At 40.6% G+C, this 17,602-nt stretch overlaps 1 protein-coding gene across 1 annotated transcript in view; it reads right to left on the bottom strand.

The window, feature by feature from the left end:
* The window catches only part of LOC132819370 (WD repeat-containing protein 64-like), a 125,549-nt gene that overhangs the window by 47,388 nt on the left and 60,559 nt on the right, over window positions 1–17,602 (bottom strand). Inside the window, exons 12-14 of the mRNA XM_060830845.1 lie at window positions 17,129–17,277; window positions 5,964–6,087; window positions 2,179–2,348 (exon numbers count right to left, since the gene is read on the bottom strand). Coding sequence (XP_060686828.1) covers window positions 2,179–2,348; window positions 5,964–6,087; window positions 17,129–17,277 — 443 coding nt within the window. The remainder of the gene's footprint in view (window positions 1–2,178; window positions 2,349–5,963; window positions 6,088–17,128; window positions 17,278–17,602) is intronic.

Below are 17,602 nucleotides of genomic sequence, written 5' to 3'. Positions count from 1 at the left end.
TATAATTCTGTACAGATGATTCCTATCCAACATTACACATTAATTTGTTCCCAAAATGCATATGACAATGCCAATAATTATTTATATGATAAGATGACAAAACATCAACAATATTACAGTTACCTCCTTTCCAGCATGTAATTCTGCACTGAGAAATTGTAATTCCTTCCTTCTGGCTAAACTGCTTCTGTTATATGTTGCAGTGATTATATCTGGAAATTCTGCTAGAATGGTTAGATTCGGTTCATCTGATGTGTCCTTTGGGGAAATGAGACTGTTAGGAACTGAATGCATTGTATTAATGGTTCTCTGCTTGTTTTATTTAATGAAGCTTCACTAGAGTATGCCATTCTGATGCTGAATTTGCTTGTGTAAATATCAAAATAAATCCAATCCCAGCTATTAGAACTAAATGTTGCCATATTCTATCCAGATTCTAGTCACTCAGGAGTACAGGCACCTGAGATAACTGAAGAAATTGCTGTTGTTGCAACTGGTTATTGCAGGAAGATGCATCTAGAACTAAACTTTCAACCAAGTACCCTGTATAGCCATTCCTCCCTATCCCTGAAGGTTCTCTTCCTGAGAGCCCCTGCAAATGATGAAATTCATGAGTGCAGAGCTCATGAAAAATAGGTTGAAAATGGTTAAAAATATTGTGGATCCACAACTTTTGCCCACAGGTATTGATTTTTGGTCTTATTTACTTATTGGCGTGGATAGGCAAATTCACGATACATAACTTTGCCAATACGGAGGGTTTACTGTATGAAGAGTCATAGACTCCCTACAGCGTGGAAGGAAGCCATTTGGCCCATCACGTTTGTGCTGACCCTCTGAAGAACATCCCACGAAATCCAGCCCCTTACCCTATCCCCATAATTCCACATTTACCATGACCAATCGACCTAACCAGCACATCTTTTGACAGTGGGATGAAACCAGATACCCAGTGGAAACCCATAGAGACATGGAGGAACGTGCAAACTCCACAAGACAGTCATCCAAGGCTGGAATCGAACCAGGGACCCTGACACTGTGATGCTGACCACCATGCTACAATGACACAGTGGGTTTATTTTCTTTTTACAGAAATGACTTATTTACACATGAGGCTGAATACTCTAATACCCAGAGGTGAGTGTAAAACTACTTTTCTTGGCGGTGTGCTGGTGCCTATTATCTACTCACCTCCACAGGTATTTTCATGAAGGAGGGAGCTGTGGAATTTAATGGGTTTCAGTGGGATGTTTCCTGTGGCAATAGAGGCCTGTGTCAAGTCTCCAGACAGTCAAGCAGTGACTGGGTCAGTAGTAGCTGCAATGTGGGGTGGGTGTGCTTCATAAATATCTTTGGGCTTTTTTTTAAGTATATCACACTTCTACTTTTTTGTTGAAAGCAATGATGGCCTTGTGTGAATATGTACCATGACTGATCTCCATGGTAACCACATTGTAAAGTAAATCTTATGACCTATGAAGCCAAGTTTCATTCTGGGATGTGACATTTCCAGAATTACCATCAGGTGGGATCATAACATCAGTGGGTACTATCAATGACAGACTGACAGACAAGGGAATTGGAGAGAGGATTTCTGTTGTCAATGTAGGAAGCACCATATAGCCTGCTTTTATGCAGATCGTTCAGATTGGATGCTTAGCATTGCAGGGAAAGCTTCACAACAGGTTTCCTCTCAAAGTCTGAGAGCTGTTCTCCAAGACCTCTCAAACAATTAGGAATGAAGCAGAGAATGGTCAAGCACTGAAAGCACTGTCAAAGGTGGCCCAGCTATTACACAGCCACCTGTAAAGTACAATTGAATTTACTTCCACTGTACTTTCAGATACTGTATTTCAGATCATAGAATTTGCTGAGCAAAAGACAATTCTCAACTCTCAGCTTGCAGCTTTATCAATTAGTTTACATGGTTTCCTCTGTTCTGTGGCCCTTCAGCCAGCGTAGACAGATTCTCCCATTCAACTCTATCAAATTTAGCATTAATTTGAACACTCTATTAAACTTTTCTTCACCTTCTCTGTACTAAAGAAAACAATTCATCATTTTCTAATCTCTTTGGATATTTACATGTCAAATATTTTACATGTTGCATGTAACAGATCTTTATATCTTCTTGTCATACAGAGAAGCTAAATAAATATTGCGGCAAATTCTAGAAACCTGAAGAATTTTGATCTTGTTTTTCCAACCAAAAGCAAGCACTATTTGCGGGTCGCCATTGTTCAGAAAGTACAGCTGTGAAATGCGATGATCTTCTTCAGTGTTTTCTGTGGTCGGAGGAATGACTTTAACTTTCTCTCCAGTATAAAGCTCCCAACTTATAATTGAGCCTGTGGTCAAAGGAGAATGGAAACAATAGGCATGTTATATGAAGTGCAAAATGAATACAAACCATTTTACAGCGAGACTTCCTGAGATCAAAACCAAAGAAACATTTATGTAGTGTTTCAATGAAGAAAAATGACACCACAGAGACAAAAGCATGTGGGATGGTGGTTTGTTTTTATTGAGCAACAAGTGGTGAGGTTGACTTTAAAAAAGAAGGAATTGTATAAACAACAGCCACTAAGGTGGGCAGGCTGAATAATTTGCTGGGAATGGTGTCAAGAAAGTACATTTGGATGGCATGCATCTAAAGAGCTCACGGACAGCCCGAAGGCAGAAGGGTATAAAAATAGAAAACAATACAAGTTTATGGTTGGAGCAGAGGGGAACTTTGGGGATGAGTAGCAGAAGCAACTGACATAATGCTCTTTAAGCTAAAAAAAAAATTCTAAGCTTCTCGTCTTTATGTTTGACATAAAGGTACACTAATAAGAAACTCTACGTATATTTCTGGTTTAAAAACTTTTAAATATTCCATCGCAGGTATATCTGTTTTCATAAAGAACATTGCTGTTCTTTAAGATGGATGTCACAGGACACCTGACTCGTAGAACTACATGTTGGTCAAGCTTCTGGAAGCTCAATGCTTGTATAAGAGTTATTATAATTGTTGGATGTACATATATTGAAAAGGAGAGGATGAGAAAAAGGGAGAGGAGTGTTATGTATTTGGTTGGGATTATGTTGCCCCTTTAAGAGGCAAGTCAGGTGTGGAGACAGGAGCTAGGGGGAGAGTCTAGGACTAACTGTGGACTCCAAATAAAGTATTGCCTTTCCAAGTTTACGCTCCGTCTACCTCGTGTTCTATTTCTGGTTAAAATTGGCAACGAGGATGGGATTTCAGTCACAAACTGTGTGCAATGCTTTTTTTTTCAGCAGGCACTTGTGCTGCTGACAGACCGAAGACTGCTAACCTCCATTTGTGGCCCACATACGGGAACACTGTCAAAAGCTTTGGCATACCTGCAGTGGGGGGGGGCACTGGCTATGTCAACCCACTCACACGATATCAGATACCAGCAGTCAAAGAAGCACAACAGTGTTGGGAAATAAGGACGTTCCCAACTGGACCCTGAAAATGATGCACTTTTCCCAGATAAAAACACCAATATGAGTGAGTCGTGGTCTGAATGTTTTTTGGAATGACTTGGTCTGAAGCCTAGTGTTGGACTTAGTCTTGAGGAAGAGGACTTGTCATAGAAGCAGCCCAGAATTACTGACCTTAACTGTCCAGCAGGTGGGAGCTTTTCATATCGGACGGATGTTTATTATGAAGAATGAGAGTTATTATTCCTCCCCTGTTAATGGGAAATCTGTTGGAACAAGTGCACCAAGGGCAGCCCAGCATGGTGCGAATGAACGAAATAGCCAGGAGCTACTTTTAGTGGTTAAAGGTGGATTCCCAGAGAGAGTAGAAAATGGGATCATATGAGACTTACATTTTCAAAAGGTCCCATTGTCACCCCTTCACCTATGAGAATGGCCTCAATTAACATTGTAGCATATTCACATTGAATTCATAGGACCAGAAGGGGGACAGATGTTACTTGTGGTCATGGATATCCATTCCAAGTGGCCCAAGGTGGTGGACATGAAGTCAGTATTAGCAGGTACAATGATAGACTGACTGTATGAAATATTTGCCAGGTTCGGGAACCCCAAACAAGTCATGAGTGATAATCATCCAGTTTGTGGCACAAATGTTCAAGGAATACCTGGAAAATCACAAAGTCCGACATGTGAGATAGGCTCTGTATCACCCTACGACAAACAGCCAGGCAGAGAGATTTGCACAAACCTTGAAGCAGACCTGAAAGGCTTCAAAAGGGGAGTGACTGCCAGGATGATGAATCGAAGAAGTTCCTCAGCTTATACAGGAACATGCCACAGCAATGACCCACTCTTTGCCAGCATCCTTAATATTCAACTACCAGCTGAAAACCATATTCGACGTACTTCAGCCAGAAGAGACCAGAGGGGTGGTAGAGCAAAATCAAGAAGGATAAATGGTCAGAGTGGGAACCTCACGGTTGAGGGTATTCTGAAGAGGGAAATACAGCAACAAATTTGTGCAAGGTTCCACAAAAAACAATGAAATTGTATAAAAATATCATATGGCCATCAATCATGGTTGGGTGAAGAATAGACACTAACTAAGACAATGGAGGAACTTCCTGTTCTTTGAATAAAGGCATGGGATCTTTTATCCTTACAGATTAGGGAGTATGTTGGTTTATACCTCATCTGAAAGATAGCACATTTGAAAGGGCAGTACCTACTCAGCACCTCTTAGAAAGGTCAGGCAAGAGGAACAAGGAAGAGGATTTAAGGAAATAATTGCTGGTGGCATAAAGTCACTGGCAACATCTTGTTCTTAATAGTTCTGGAACAATGAAGATCATTGATTAGAGCAGGGTAATGCCTAATCATTCTTTATGCAGTTTAAAAATACCTGTCCCGAAATAAAAACAGGTTTGGCAGCATCTGCGGGTGAAAGCAGAACTAATATTTCAAGCCTGGTGACTTCATCAGAACTGATAGCTAGGAAAATATAATATTTATTTTTGCTGAAGAGGAGATTGGGAGTTGAGGGGATGGGAGGAGGTGAGACAGAGACAGAGCACAGGGACAGAAGGGGTGGGAAGACAAGATTACTGACAGTAGGTGAGGAAAGGAGAAAAGCTAAAAAAAAGTGATAATCAGTTCTGAAAGTCAGAGAGAATGGGTTGACTGTGTTGAATCCAATCTGGCCAGGGTGTAGTGTGGGTAAAAAAAAGTGGAAGGTTGGAATTGGGGTCTAACGTTATTGATCCTAGTCTAGTGGCTTCAGGGTCCCGAAGAAGAAAATGGGATGCTGTTCTGCGAACTTATGCTGAGGTTCATCTGAGTGCCATAGCAGGTCTGAGACAGAAATGTTGGCATGGGAATGTGGTGGTGTATTGAAGTGGCAGGCAACTGGAAGCTCAGGGTCACTTTTGTGTATAGTGTTCTGCAAAGTGGTCATTTAGTTTGCCATTTGTCTCCCCAGTGTAGAGTAGACAAAATGGTGTGAGGCCTTGGATAGTGAGGCAAGAGGAGGTAAACAGACAGGTGTCACACCTTCTCCAACTGCATGGGAAAATGTCATGGAGTTGTTGGGAGGTGTTGGAAATAAAGAAGCAGTGGAGCAGGGATAGATTTGTCTAGATATGCTCAAAGCTGAGGACATTGGGCTGAGGGAGTATAAATCATAGTCATTCCCAGGAGATGGCAAAAACCTCCTTATGAGTGAATGTGGATTCAATGAGGAAAATCAGGAAAGGGTGATCTGATGAATCTGAAGGAGTCTTGGCAGGTGAGCTAACTGGAATCAGAAAACATTTGCAAGATTAGCCTCTAACAAATAATAAATGCTGGCCTAGCCAGTGATGCTCATGTCCTGTGAATAAATAAAAAAGATGGATAAGGCAGAAAGGTCAGCAGGAGAGATGATGGGAAAAGTTAAGGGGTTATGGTTCAGGTTTTCTTTCACAGTAAATGAAAAAATACCCTAAATCAAAACTAGCTTTAAAAAGCCTCACCATCAGCTGCTCCAGTAATGAGATGCATTCCTCTCTGATCCACTGCTCCAGCTGTCACTTCTACACCATGTCCATGCGGATGCTCAATTTGATAGAGTTTCTGTCCAGTTTGCACTTCCCATACCTGAAAAAAAACACCCAAAGCGCTTACTTATTGCTACTTATCCCAAGGCCAAATGCAAAATCAAAATAATCCTGTAATGAATATATAGATTTGGAGCAGAATTAGACCATTTGGCCCCTTGAGATAGCTCTCTCTGTCTAAGTTACTGCCCAGCCTTCAGGACAACCTCGACCACAACACTGTACAACCGTGTCATGGCAGCCGTTGCAAGATGTGTCAGAGTGTCGACACGGATACTACCATTACATGTGGGGATGCCTCCCACCATGTATGCGGCATGTATTCATGTGACCTGGCCAATGTTGTCTGTCTCCAGGTTGCCCTGAGGCTTGGTACATTGGCAAGACCAGGCAGATGCTACGACAATGGATGAATAGACACCACAGGACAATCACCAGGCAAGAGTGTTCCCTCCCAGTCGGGGAACACTTCATCGGTTCAAGACATTCAGGTGACCAGCCTCCAAGGCAGACTTCGGGATACGCAATAACACAAAGTGGCCGAGCAGAGGCTGAAAGCCAAGTTCGGTACCCATGGGGATTCCCTCAACTGGGAGCCTGAATTCATATCAGACTACAGGTGGCCCCATTGCAACACACACACACACACACACACACACACACACACACACACACACACACACTCTCAAATGCATTCACTTACACCCCCCACACAATCACACCCTCTCAGTCTTATACCACATCAAGCTTACACACTTTCTCACATGCCCTCACACCTACACAGACACACATTCACTCCATCTCTCCTGCACGCGCACACAGATAAGTTTATGGGGTGAATCTATATTTGCAGAATTATATTTTATTTTGCTCAAAAATATGCATAACCTACATTCAATCCATGTAAGATTCTCTAAATCCCACTTTAGAAATAGAACCAGTCTGACTCAAGATTTTAACCTCACTTAACCAGACTTTAACCTCACCTTTAATGCATTATCTGAGCTGAGTTGACATATTTTGTTAGAAAACCTGAAGTTATCTTGAGAATGTGATTTCAAAGGAGTTCTAGAACTTGCATAATAATGAACCAAAATTAGCAAACCCATTCTAAAAAATGAAAGACTTAATCTGCAGAGTTTTGCTACTGATATCCAACATGTGTAGTTCTTTTGATTTTTGTCAGGACGATCAACCTGAAGGAGGAATCCAGATTAGGAATATCAGTAGCAAAAACAGAAATTGCTGGAAAAGCCATTCTGAAGAAGAGTCACTTGAGCCGAAATGATTTCTCTCCACATATGTTGCCAGACCTGCTGAGCTTTTCCAGCAATTTCTAGTTTTGCTTCTGATACTCCTAATCTGGCTTCCTCCTTCAAGCTGCTTAATGCACAGAGTTTATCAACCACATTGACTCACATCATTCCACATTGTGACAAGTAATACAGGGGTGTTCCCCTTACAATAAGTGATTGTGGGACAATCGAATATAATAGCCGAGAGGAGACTGAAATGGCATTGTCATCTGTTATGGAATGCCAAATCAAAAGATCACAAGAAATAAGAATAGATGTAGGGCATTCATAACTTTCAGTCTCTTTTGCCATTTAATAAACTCATAGCTGATCTGTTTGTGGCCCGAACTGTTATTCTCCCTGTAGCTCTTGACAACATTGTAGATCAAAAGCGAATTACTGCGGATGCTGGAATCTGAAACCAAAAGAGAAAATGCTGGAAAATCTCAGCAGGTCTGGCAGCATCTGTAAGGAGAGAAAAAAGAGCTGACATTTCGAGTCTAACTGAGCCTTTGTCAAAGCTTTGACAAAGGGTCAGTTAGACTCGAAATGTCAGCTCTTTTTTCTCTCCTTACAGATGCTGCCAGACCTGCTGAGATTTTCCAGCATTTTCTCTTTTGGTTTCAGATCAAAATCTGTCCATCTCATTTCAGTCTTAAATGGGTGACACTTCTCTTCTAAAAGATGTTGCTTAGTCTAGAGTACCTGATGAGATAAAGCATCCTTCAACATCTAACCTGCCAAGCTCCATCAGACTGTTCCCGGTTTTTAAATCCAATGAGTACAGGGTCAACATACTAAACCTTTCTACGTAAGATCATTCCTTCATCTCCAGAACCAGCCGAGTGAACCTTCTTCTAACTGTTTCCAAAGCAAGCAGACCACACCCCCCCATCCCCACCACTCCCAACTTAAAAAAGGAGATCCAAACTATACACTGTACTACAAGTATAGTCTCCCAATGTCTTGTACAGGTTTAACAAAACATTTGTAATTTTAAGCTCTGCTCCCTCTTGCCATAAAGGCCAATGTTCCATTCATCTCCCTAACAATTTGCTACATGTGCATGATAAGTCTTTGTGATTCATATATTAGGGCAACTAAATTCATCAATACTGCAGCCTGTCTCCGTTTAAATAATATTCGGTTCTTCTATTTCTCCTCTGAAAGTGAGCAATCATACAGTTCCTCATACGATATTCCACATGCCAAATCTTTGCTCACTCACTCAGTTAACTTATCTATGGCCCTTGAATCAAGGAAGAAAAATCAAGTGCCCTGCTGCTTAACTTCTCTGGGCTTCACTTATCCTTTCCCTTTTCATCCTCGACAGCTCCCTGTTCAGTGCCTTCATGATGCAATTTTTTTTGTCCAATAGGGCAGAATAGTCATTTCAAAGAGAAACTCAGTGAGTTCCCTTCCCCACCCATTCGTTCCATTGTTTCCTCCTTGCATTTGTGCAACCTGTTTTTGAGAAAGGCACAATGAAGGCAACGCTGTCGATAGAGTATTTGTGGATTTCCAGAAGGCATTTGATTCAATGCCCCACAATAGAGTTGAGAAGCAAGTTGTATGTCACAGTGGAACAGGGATAGGAGCAACATGGATATAAAATTGGCTGAGTGTTAGGAAACAGAGAGTAATAATATATTTTTTTGGATTTGAGGTAGGTTTGAAGTGGCGTTCCCAAGGTGTCTGTATCAGGATCCTTGCTTTACTGATACATATCAATATCTTGGTGCACAGGGGACAGTTACAAAGTTTGTGGATGATATGAAAACTGCTTTAATTCTACACTGTGCAGGGGACAATGTGGAACTCTAAAAAGGATTCTTCAGAGTGGACAGATAAATGGCAGATGAGGTTCAATGCAGAGAAGTGTACGGTTATGTAGTTTGTAAGAAGACCACTGAAAGACAATATAAAATAGAGGGTACAATTCTAAAAGGGTGCAAGAGCAGAAGGACATGGGTGTATATGTGCACAGATCATTGAAAGTGGCAGGACACGCAGAGAAGATAGTTAATAAAGCACACAGTGTTCTCAGCTTTATTAATAGGCACATAGAGTACAAGGATAAGGAGGGTAATGCTGAACTTGTACTAAACACTCATTAGAGCTCAGCTGGAGTATCATGGACAGCTGGGAGCACCACGTGATAGAAAAGATGTGAATGCAGAATTGATTTATGAGAGTGGTTCACCGGAATGAGAAGATTCACTTCTGAGGATAGTCTGGAGAAGTTAGTACTGTTCTCCTTGGAGAGAAGAAGACTGAGAGGATATTTGAAAGCAGTTTCCATAACCATGAGAGGGCTGGATAGAGTAGATAAGGAGAAGCTATTCCACAGGTGTGTAAAAGAAACAAGAGAGAGCGTAGATTTAAAGTTAAGTGCAAAAGAAGCAAGGACGATGTAAGAAAAAGCTTCATCACACAGTGAGTAGTTCAGATATGAAATGCACTGCCTGGAAATGTGGTGGAAGCAGGTTTAATTGATGCATCCAAGAGGGCAAAGATTAATTATTTCTGAAGAAATAGTGTGCAAAGGAGACAAAGCAGGAGATTAGCATTAAGTAATGATGCCCATTTGAACAACCAGTGTAGTCACAATGGGTTGTTGGTATCAATCCCTGATTAGGGTCATATCATATCCTGCCGACTGCCATTCCTGCAGGTCTTTAGATTTATCAGGATCAGTTTCAGAGTTACAGCGTATTAGCCATTCAGCCACCTCGGGCCAGCTAAAGGAGACAGGCCATAAAGGAATACCCCCTTGTGAAGAGGGCAGCACATGAGCCCATACCATACTCAACAATCAGTTTCTTTCCGCCATCATTTGGGCGCTCTGATAAACCCAATACAAAAAGGCATTATGCTGTATAGATCATTTTAGTCACCTTTACAGGGACAAAAAGATATTGGTCTGAAATCCTTCTGCCCTCAAAGTGAAACCTCCCCAAAGTCATCAAAGTCACCAGTATCCATTGCATTCCTCTTCCTTAATCCTTGTCTGTTCCTTCACTGACCCGTTTACAGTTCATTCTATGGATCCAGCGGAGTTGTCCTTGTACTTTCACAGCCATGGGAGTGGTCAGCAACACCTGAAATGGTATTTTCCATCTTGGCTCCAACTTTGCTCAGTCCCAGTTCTTATCCTGTGTGCGCCAATAATCCTGTGAACTAATCTGAATCTGTGTCTACCTCAATATCAGGAATGGAGCACATTCCAATTCTTAACCACTTTTTGTGTCAACACCGTTTATCCTCCTGTCACCTCTACGTTTCTGCCAGTTAATTTAAATTGACTTTAAAGTAAATTAAAACTGGGCCATATGATTACTCATCTTTCATTCACTGGAAATGGTTTCTGTTTATTCTATCTAAATCCTTCAACATTATACATATCTCCATCAATTCCCTTCAAACTTCTTGGCTCTTAGGAGAGTAACTTCAGCTTCTCGATGTTCTCTCTTCTCTGGAGCTATTCTAGTAAGTGTATGGAGTCTCTACTGAATCCTCTACAAAGTCTTCAGATCTCTCTGGCACCCAGGATTTTGCCCAAAGCATCAAATCTCCTGCTTCTCGAATGCTGCCAGACCTACTGTGGTTTTCTAACAACCCACTCTCGACTCACAGTGATGTTGAACTGTTTTATTTGGGTTCAACAAAATCTCTTCGCTTTTGTACCTTATGCCTCTATTTACCAAATCCATCAAAAGTTAGGTTTCAGCATGATATATTTTACAATGACAGTTTTGTCAAACAATTGCATGCAATCTAGTCATTCATATTATGAATCGTGGCCACAGTGGGCAGCACTGGCACAATGTGTGATTCTGCAGTATGCAACCAGCTCCATTTCTTTGAAGTTGGCCCTGTGTGAAAATACTTTTTTGAGGGCTTTTCTCGAGATTTTCTTGAGGGTGACTTTACAATGTTCAGAGGCTACATTTCGGTTTTCCAGGAACTACTTTTTGATTCACACCAACTCAGTTAGTCAGTGATACAGTCATGTAGTAATAATAATTTCTACATTTTAATTGACATATGTGGCATTGGATTCACACAGAGGCTAAATTAGAAGAGCTCATTAACAGCCTCAATGATAAACTCTCTATTCAGCTTAAAATCACAACTCACTTGAAAATATTAATTTCCAAGACACAACAGCACATTACAACAGGCATAGGTTTTCAACAAATGCTTTCAAAATAATTGACAGAAATTGCTGCACAAACAAAAATCAGTACCCTGCACAACATCTTCTGCAGACTGGTGAGATCACAAGTAAAGCATTTCTATTGCATATATGCAAACCTGAGACAGCTGCTATTCTCCTTATTGCACCTCAGATCTTAATCACAGGTTTAAATTTAACAATCGAGACCATTGATTACAATATCACCCACTACATTTCCCCCTCAAATAGTAGTTCCAGATCTTATGCAGTAATAACTTCAATGCACAGAATTTGTCTTCATTTACGAATAGGAGAGTTAAGCTTTTTAAAGAAATTGTTACGGAGTGATCTCAAGCTTTCCTGGCTCCCAGGCAGTTAGGTATTCCATTGTTAGACGTCCTCTCTCCTTTTCAAGACCCTGTTTCAGCCTCCTTCTTTCATCGAACTAAGTTTGCAGCCTGCTCCTTCTTCCACATAATCTTATAACCTCCTTCTTGTCTGAAACGACAGGCATCTTCTTCACCCCACCATCTCAGTTTCTTTCTGCAACCACCCATATTGCAGCTTCCTCCTTTGCCAACATCCCCATGCTTTTCAGCTGCCTCCTTCCCCTCCAACAACCTTTGCTAATGATATTTCAGAAGGAGTCCCAGAAGTTTTTGACAATTGCTTTAAAACTGAGATTGAGTTCTTGGAAGTTTTACAGAAGAGCTCAGCACCCATGGAATTGCACAAATAAATTTGTTAGTAACTTGTGGTTTCTTCAAGAACAATGACTATGGAACTTGGGAATCCCATTCAAAAGTGGTAAAAGTATTGATGAGTCTTTGTCAGAATTATGACAATCCAAAAAAGATTTTACTTTGGAGAGTTATATTCAGAGATAAGAATGCCACATCTGTAAAATGATAAGTCACTTCCAGAGAATGGGCAGAAGGGTGGAGTTTAGGCAATTAACAAATGCCTACTTGTACAAATGCCTACTCGATTCAATGGGATCATTAGTATTAGGGAATATACCTAACACTTTTGTAGAAGAAATTGGTGATCCAAGTGACTCAAGTTGGACAGAACCTGCTTATGTTAATGCAAAACTTAATTTTAGGGGTGGTCTTTTTGCTGAACTGTTAATCCATAAACCCAGCTAATGTTCTGGGGATCCAGGTTCAAATGCTGACAAGGCAAATGGTAGAATTTGAATTCAATAAGAATCTTGAATTAGGAGACTGATGATGACCATGAATGTATTGTCAATTGTCAGAAAATACCCATCTGGTTCACTAATGTCCTTGAGGAAAGGAAACTGCCATCCCTACCTGGTTTGGTCTGCATGTAACTCCACACCCACAGTAATCTGGCTGACTCTTAAAAAGCCCTGGGCAATTCCGGACATGCAATAAATACTGGCCTGGCCAGTAATGTCTTCATCCCATAAATTAATTTTTTAAATTTAAGCTTATCATAGAATCCGTACAGTGTGGAAACAGGCCCTTCCGACCAACAAGTCCACATCAACCCTTGGAAGAGTAACCCACTCAGACCCATTCCCCCATCCTATTATCCTACATTTACCCCTGACGAATGTACCTAACCAACATATCCCTGAACTCTATGGGCAATTTAGCATGGTCAATTCACCAAACCTGCACATAGAGTCATAGAGATGAATAGCACAGAAACAGACTTTCGGTCCAACCCGTCCATGCCAACCAGATATCGCAACCTAAGCTAGTCCCATTTGCCAGCACTTGACCCATATCCTTCTAAACCTTTCTTATTCATATACCCATCCAAATGCCTTTTAAAGGCTGTATTGTACCAGCCTCCACTACTTCCTCTGGCAGCTCATTCATTATACGCACCACCCTCTGTGTGAAACAATTGTCCCTTAGGTGTCTTTTAAATCTTCTCCTGCTCACGCTAAACCTATGCACTCTGGTTCTGGACTCCACCACCCCAGGGAGAAGACTTGTCTATTTACCCTATCCATGACCCTCAGGGTCAGGGAGTATAAAGGGTCTGACGGTTGTGAGTAAATTAAATATAGGTTCAGTATCTTGGTACTCAGAAGTTAGCCATGGGTGAAGTGCTGGCAGACTGGAGGCTGGCTAATGTGCAATTGTTTAAGAAAGGCTGCAACAAAAAGCAGGGAACTATAGAGCAGTGAGCCTTACGTCAGTGGTGGGTACATTTTTGGATGGGGCTCTGAGAGGTATGATTTACATGCATTTGGAAAGACAAGGTCTGATTAGGGATTAACAGCATGGTTTTGCGTGTGGAAAGTCTTGTCTCGCAAATCTGATTGAGTTTTTTGAAGAAGCTACTAAGAAGATAGATGAAGTCAAACCAGTAGACATTGTCTACGTGGACTTCAGCACAAGGTCTTCCATAAGGTCCCACATGGTAGACTGGTTAGTAAAAGCAGGAGGTATGGTTAGTAACTTTGCGATTACACCAAAATTGGTGGTTCAGTACGTAATGAAGAAGGTTATCTAAGATTATAAACAGATCTTGATCAGTTGGTCTAATGTACTGAGAAAATGCTGATGGAGTTTAATTTAGATAAATGCAAGGTGTTGCATTTTTGTAAGGCAAACCAGGAAAGGACCAATACAGTTTACTGGTTGGGCCCAAGAGAGTGTTTTGAATAGAGTGACCTCGATTGCAAAATCATAGTTCTTTGGAAGTGGCATGTAGACAGGGTGGTGAAAAAGGCATTTGGCATGCTTGCCTTCATTGGTTAGAGCATTAAGTATAAGAGTTGGGAGGTTATGTTGTGGCTGTACAGGACATTGGTGAGACCATTTGATATGAAGGCTGTTGTTTAATAAGAGAAGGCATAGAAAATATTTGCAAGAATGTTGCCAGGACTGGAGCATTTGAGTTATAAGGAGAGGCTGGTTAGGCTGGGATTTTCTTTTCCTGGAGCATTGGAGGCTGAGATTTATAGTGATATAGAATTTTATAAAATCATGAGGAGCATGGATAAGATTCAGAACCATCCAAATTCTCTATTTTGTGTAGACTTTCGTAGCATTCCAGATGTAGAACAATTGTCCGGTGGAAAATTCAATTTCATGGGCAATTCCTTCAGGAAGAGCTACAATGGAGATTCTGCAGTGTCCCCATGTGCAACTCTGATATTTGTCCGCATAATCACTGTACTGCCAGTAAAAATCTGCCCCTTAGAAGTGGTTGTCCCTGTACCACAGTAAACCTTCAAACACTATCACAAAAAGAGGAATGGTGGCAGCATTCTTCTACCCACTACTATAACACATGCTATTATACTACACACCAAACACCATGAGCTTTTATTTTATTTCATAACCATTTAAGCAGAAGCATGTTGAATACTTTTCGAAAATCCAAATATGCTAATCCTCTTAGCTTCCCTTTATCCACAATGCTTGTTAAATAATTCTAATACATTTGTCAAGCAATGATTTCCCTTTCACAAAACCTTATGAACTCTGCCTGATTGTCTAAATATTCTGCTACCACTTCTTTAATTCTGCCCGGTGTTAACCTGTCTGGTCGGCAGTTTCCAGCTTTCTGTATCTCGCTTTTCTAAAAAGAGATATTAACTTTGTGATTTTTCAATCCACTGATACTCTTCCAGAATCTGTGAAGTTTAGATTTAACCAATGCAACCATTTCTTCTGCTGTCACTCAATAGCTACTGTCAAGGGGATTATAAACTATTCCCCAAAGAGACTTATTTCCTTTATATTGATCTGCCCTAAAATCCTTTGAACTAAGATAAAATTTCTCACTATTGTGCAGTTCTAATTTTTTGTTTGGCAGAGCTACCCAACTTTCTTTTCCTGTTGCAAACTCTCCGCACACCCAATATTTAATTTAAGCCACTCTTTGCACTCCTATTTTTACAATTCATCAGAACACTGGTCTGAGCATGACTCAAGTGAAGGCTATCCTACTGGTACAACTTCCTCTTTCCCACTGCAGGAGCCAATATTCAATTAACCAAAACCCATTTATTTCCTATCAAATTTTGACCCATGCACTCAACTCTTTGTCTGTACAGGCAGACAACCCTTTATCGGAAAACCCGAAATCTGAAAAGCTCTGAAATCCAAAGGTTTTTGCAATGAATTTTTTTCTCATTAACAAGGTTGTTTGGCATGTAAATCGTTAACCCAACTCAACACCCACTTGATGCGTGTTACTCAGATGCGACATGTGGGGGTGTGGCCCAGCACTGGTAGGCCCCAATTCTGTTTCAGGTCCCATTTTACTCACAGTGCGCCTGCTGTTTGGTAAGATTTTTAAAAATTTCACCGTCAAGCTGTCACTTATTCTGAAATTCAAAAAATTCTGAATTCTGAAATCCAGCTGGACCCAAGCATCTCGGATAAAAGATTGTGTACCTGTATTCACCCTATGCTAATTTCCTTGTGGTTCTGCCAAAGACAACACTTCCTACAGTTTCTTTTTTTTTAATTTAGCCACTATGTATATTACTTCTGCCAAACTTCTTTATTACCTTTATAATTAGCATCCACATTGACCATGACAACTAGATCCTTGCTTTTTCATTGTACTTTCCCTTCCAACCCACAGAGATGTCCTTAATGCAGAGGGGACACGTGGTGAGGGAAGTAGTGAACATTGGGTTGCCAGGAAGAAGAAAAGGAAGTCTTATGATCAATTGGAAAGATGTGATAGCAAGAAGATTGAAGGGAGCAGGATTGGAAGAGAAATGAGTAACTGACAGGAGATGTCATGCAGAAGCAGGATCACCCAGTATTGTGGCAATCCTGAGTATCATGCAAGAAGCCAAAAGAAAAAGGAGGATGCAGAATAAATGCAATATAACAGCACTGCAAATCTCGAAGGTGTAAATTTCAATAAGGCAAACAAGGAACTATATAGTTTATTCAGGGAAAAATTCCAAGTCAAAATATGATGAGATGTGGATTGTGCTTTCTCAACTGGAAGTGGTCTGATCCTGCAAAAGCCTCCAAGGTATGGACAAACAAAATAGATTAGAAACAAACATGGAGAAACAGAGCCAATCTGGCAGAATCTGTGGTAAGAGAGAAAGAATTGACATTTTGAGACTAGTATGGTTCTTCTTAAGCAGTCTGCTTAACTTCTGAAGCAGCATCACACCAAATTCAAAACATCAACTCTGCTTCTCCCTCCATAGATGCTGCCTGACCTGCTGAGTTTCTCCAGGATTCCCTGTATTTGTTTTAGATTTCCAGCATCTGCAGTATTTTATTTTTATTTAACTAAACAGTTAGGATACTTGTATTTAACTAAATAGTTAGGAGTATTACGGGCACTAGTCCTTAGAACCGTGACACTTGGGTTAGAAGTTGACCTGCTGCTATGGGCTTAAATGCCTGCCAGTTGACAAAAGAAGCAAAATAGTTTTTTAAAGTACTTTTGAAAGAAACTGAATCTATGCACCTTATTCATGACATGCAGGTCTGCAAGATCTCATTGAAGCAGATACAGGAGTTCATCACAGTGACAGGAAGAGAAGAAAGAACTAATTAACACACAGCAATGCTGACATTATGCAAAGTGGCATCAATAGTGGCACTCCATGCAAATGTAACTTGATACACACTTACCTTAAGTACAGATTTACTGCAAATGGAGGCCAACTTGGTGTTCAGTTTGCTATAGACCAGAACATTGATGGATTTTTCATGAGATAGGGGAACCAGCATACTGTCTTGCACAGCAGACATGAGAGGTACAAGTTCTATTATGTTGGAACCTGCGTAATCAAGCAAACACATGCATAATTTACATGAACTTGCTATAGTTTGTATTAATAACAGTGGATTGGCTTATTTTTAGTGAATGTCTCCTGGTGTTATTAGTCAATTCATAATGGAGGGGGTTCTATCAGATATATACAGAATGTTCCAGTATGTCATCCAACATGTGTGAACATAGAAATAATGCTGAAGCAATTATCACTTCTGGTCAATCCAAATGCATAATATTTTTTCTGAACTACAGAGTTGGCCTAGGTCAAGATAGATCTCCAAGAGAAAAATCAGATCAGTACAAGGTGCCAGTAGGTAGGATTATAAGGA

This window comes from Hemiscyllium ocellatum, chromosome 10, assembly GCF_020745735.1.
Source record: "Hemiscyllium ocellatum isolate sHemOce1 chromosome 10, sHemOce1.pat.X.cur, whole genome shotgun sequence".
NCBI lineage: Eukaryota > Metazoa > Chordata > Chondrichthyes > Orectolobiformes > Hemiscylliidae > Hemiscyllium > Hemiscyllium ocellatum.
This window is presented reverse-complemented; position numbering and strand designations above follow the sequence as displayed.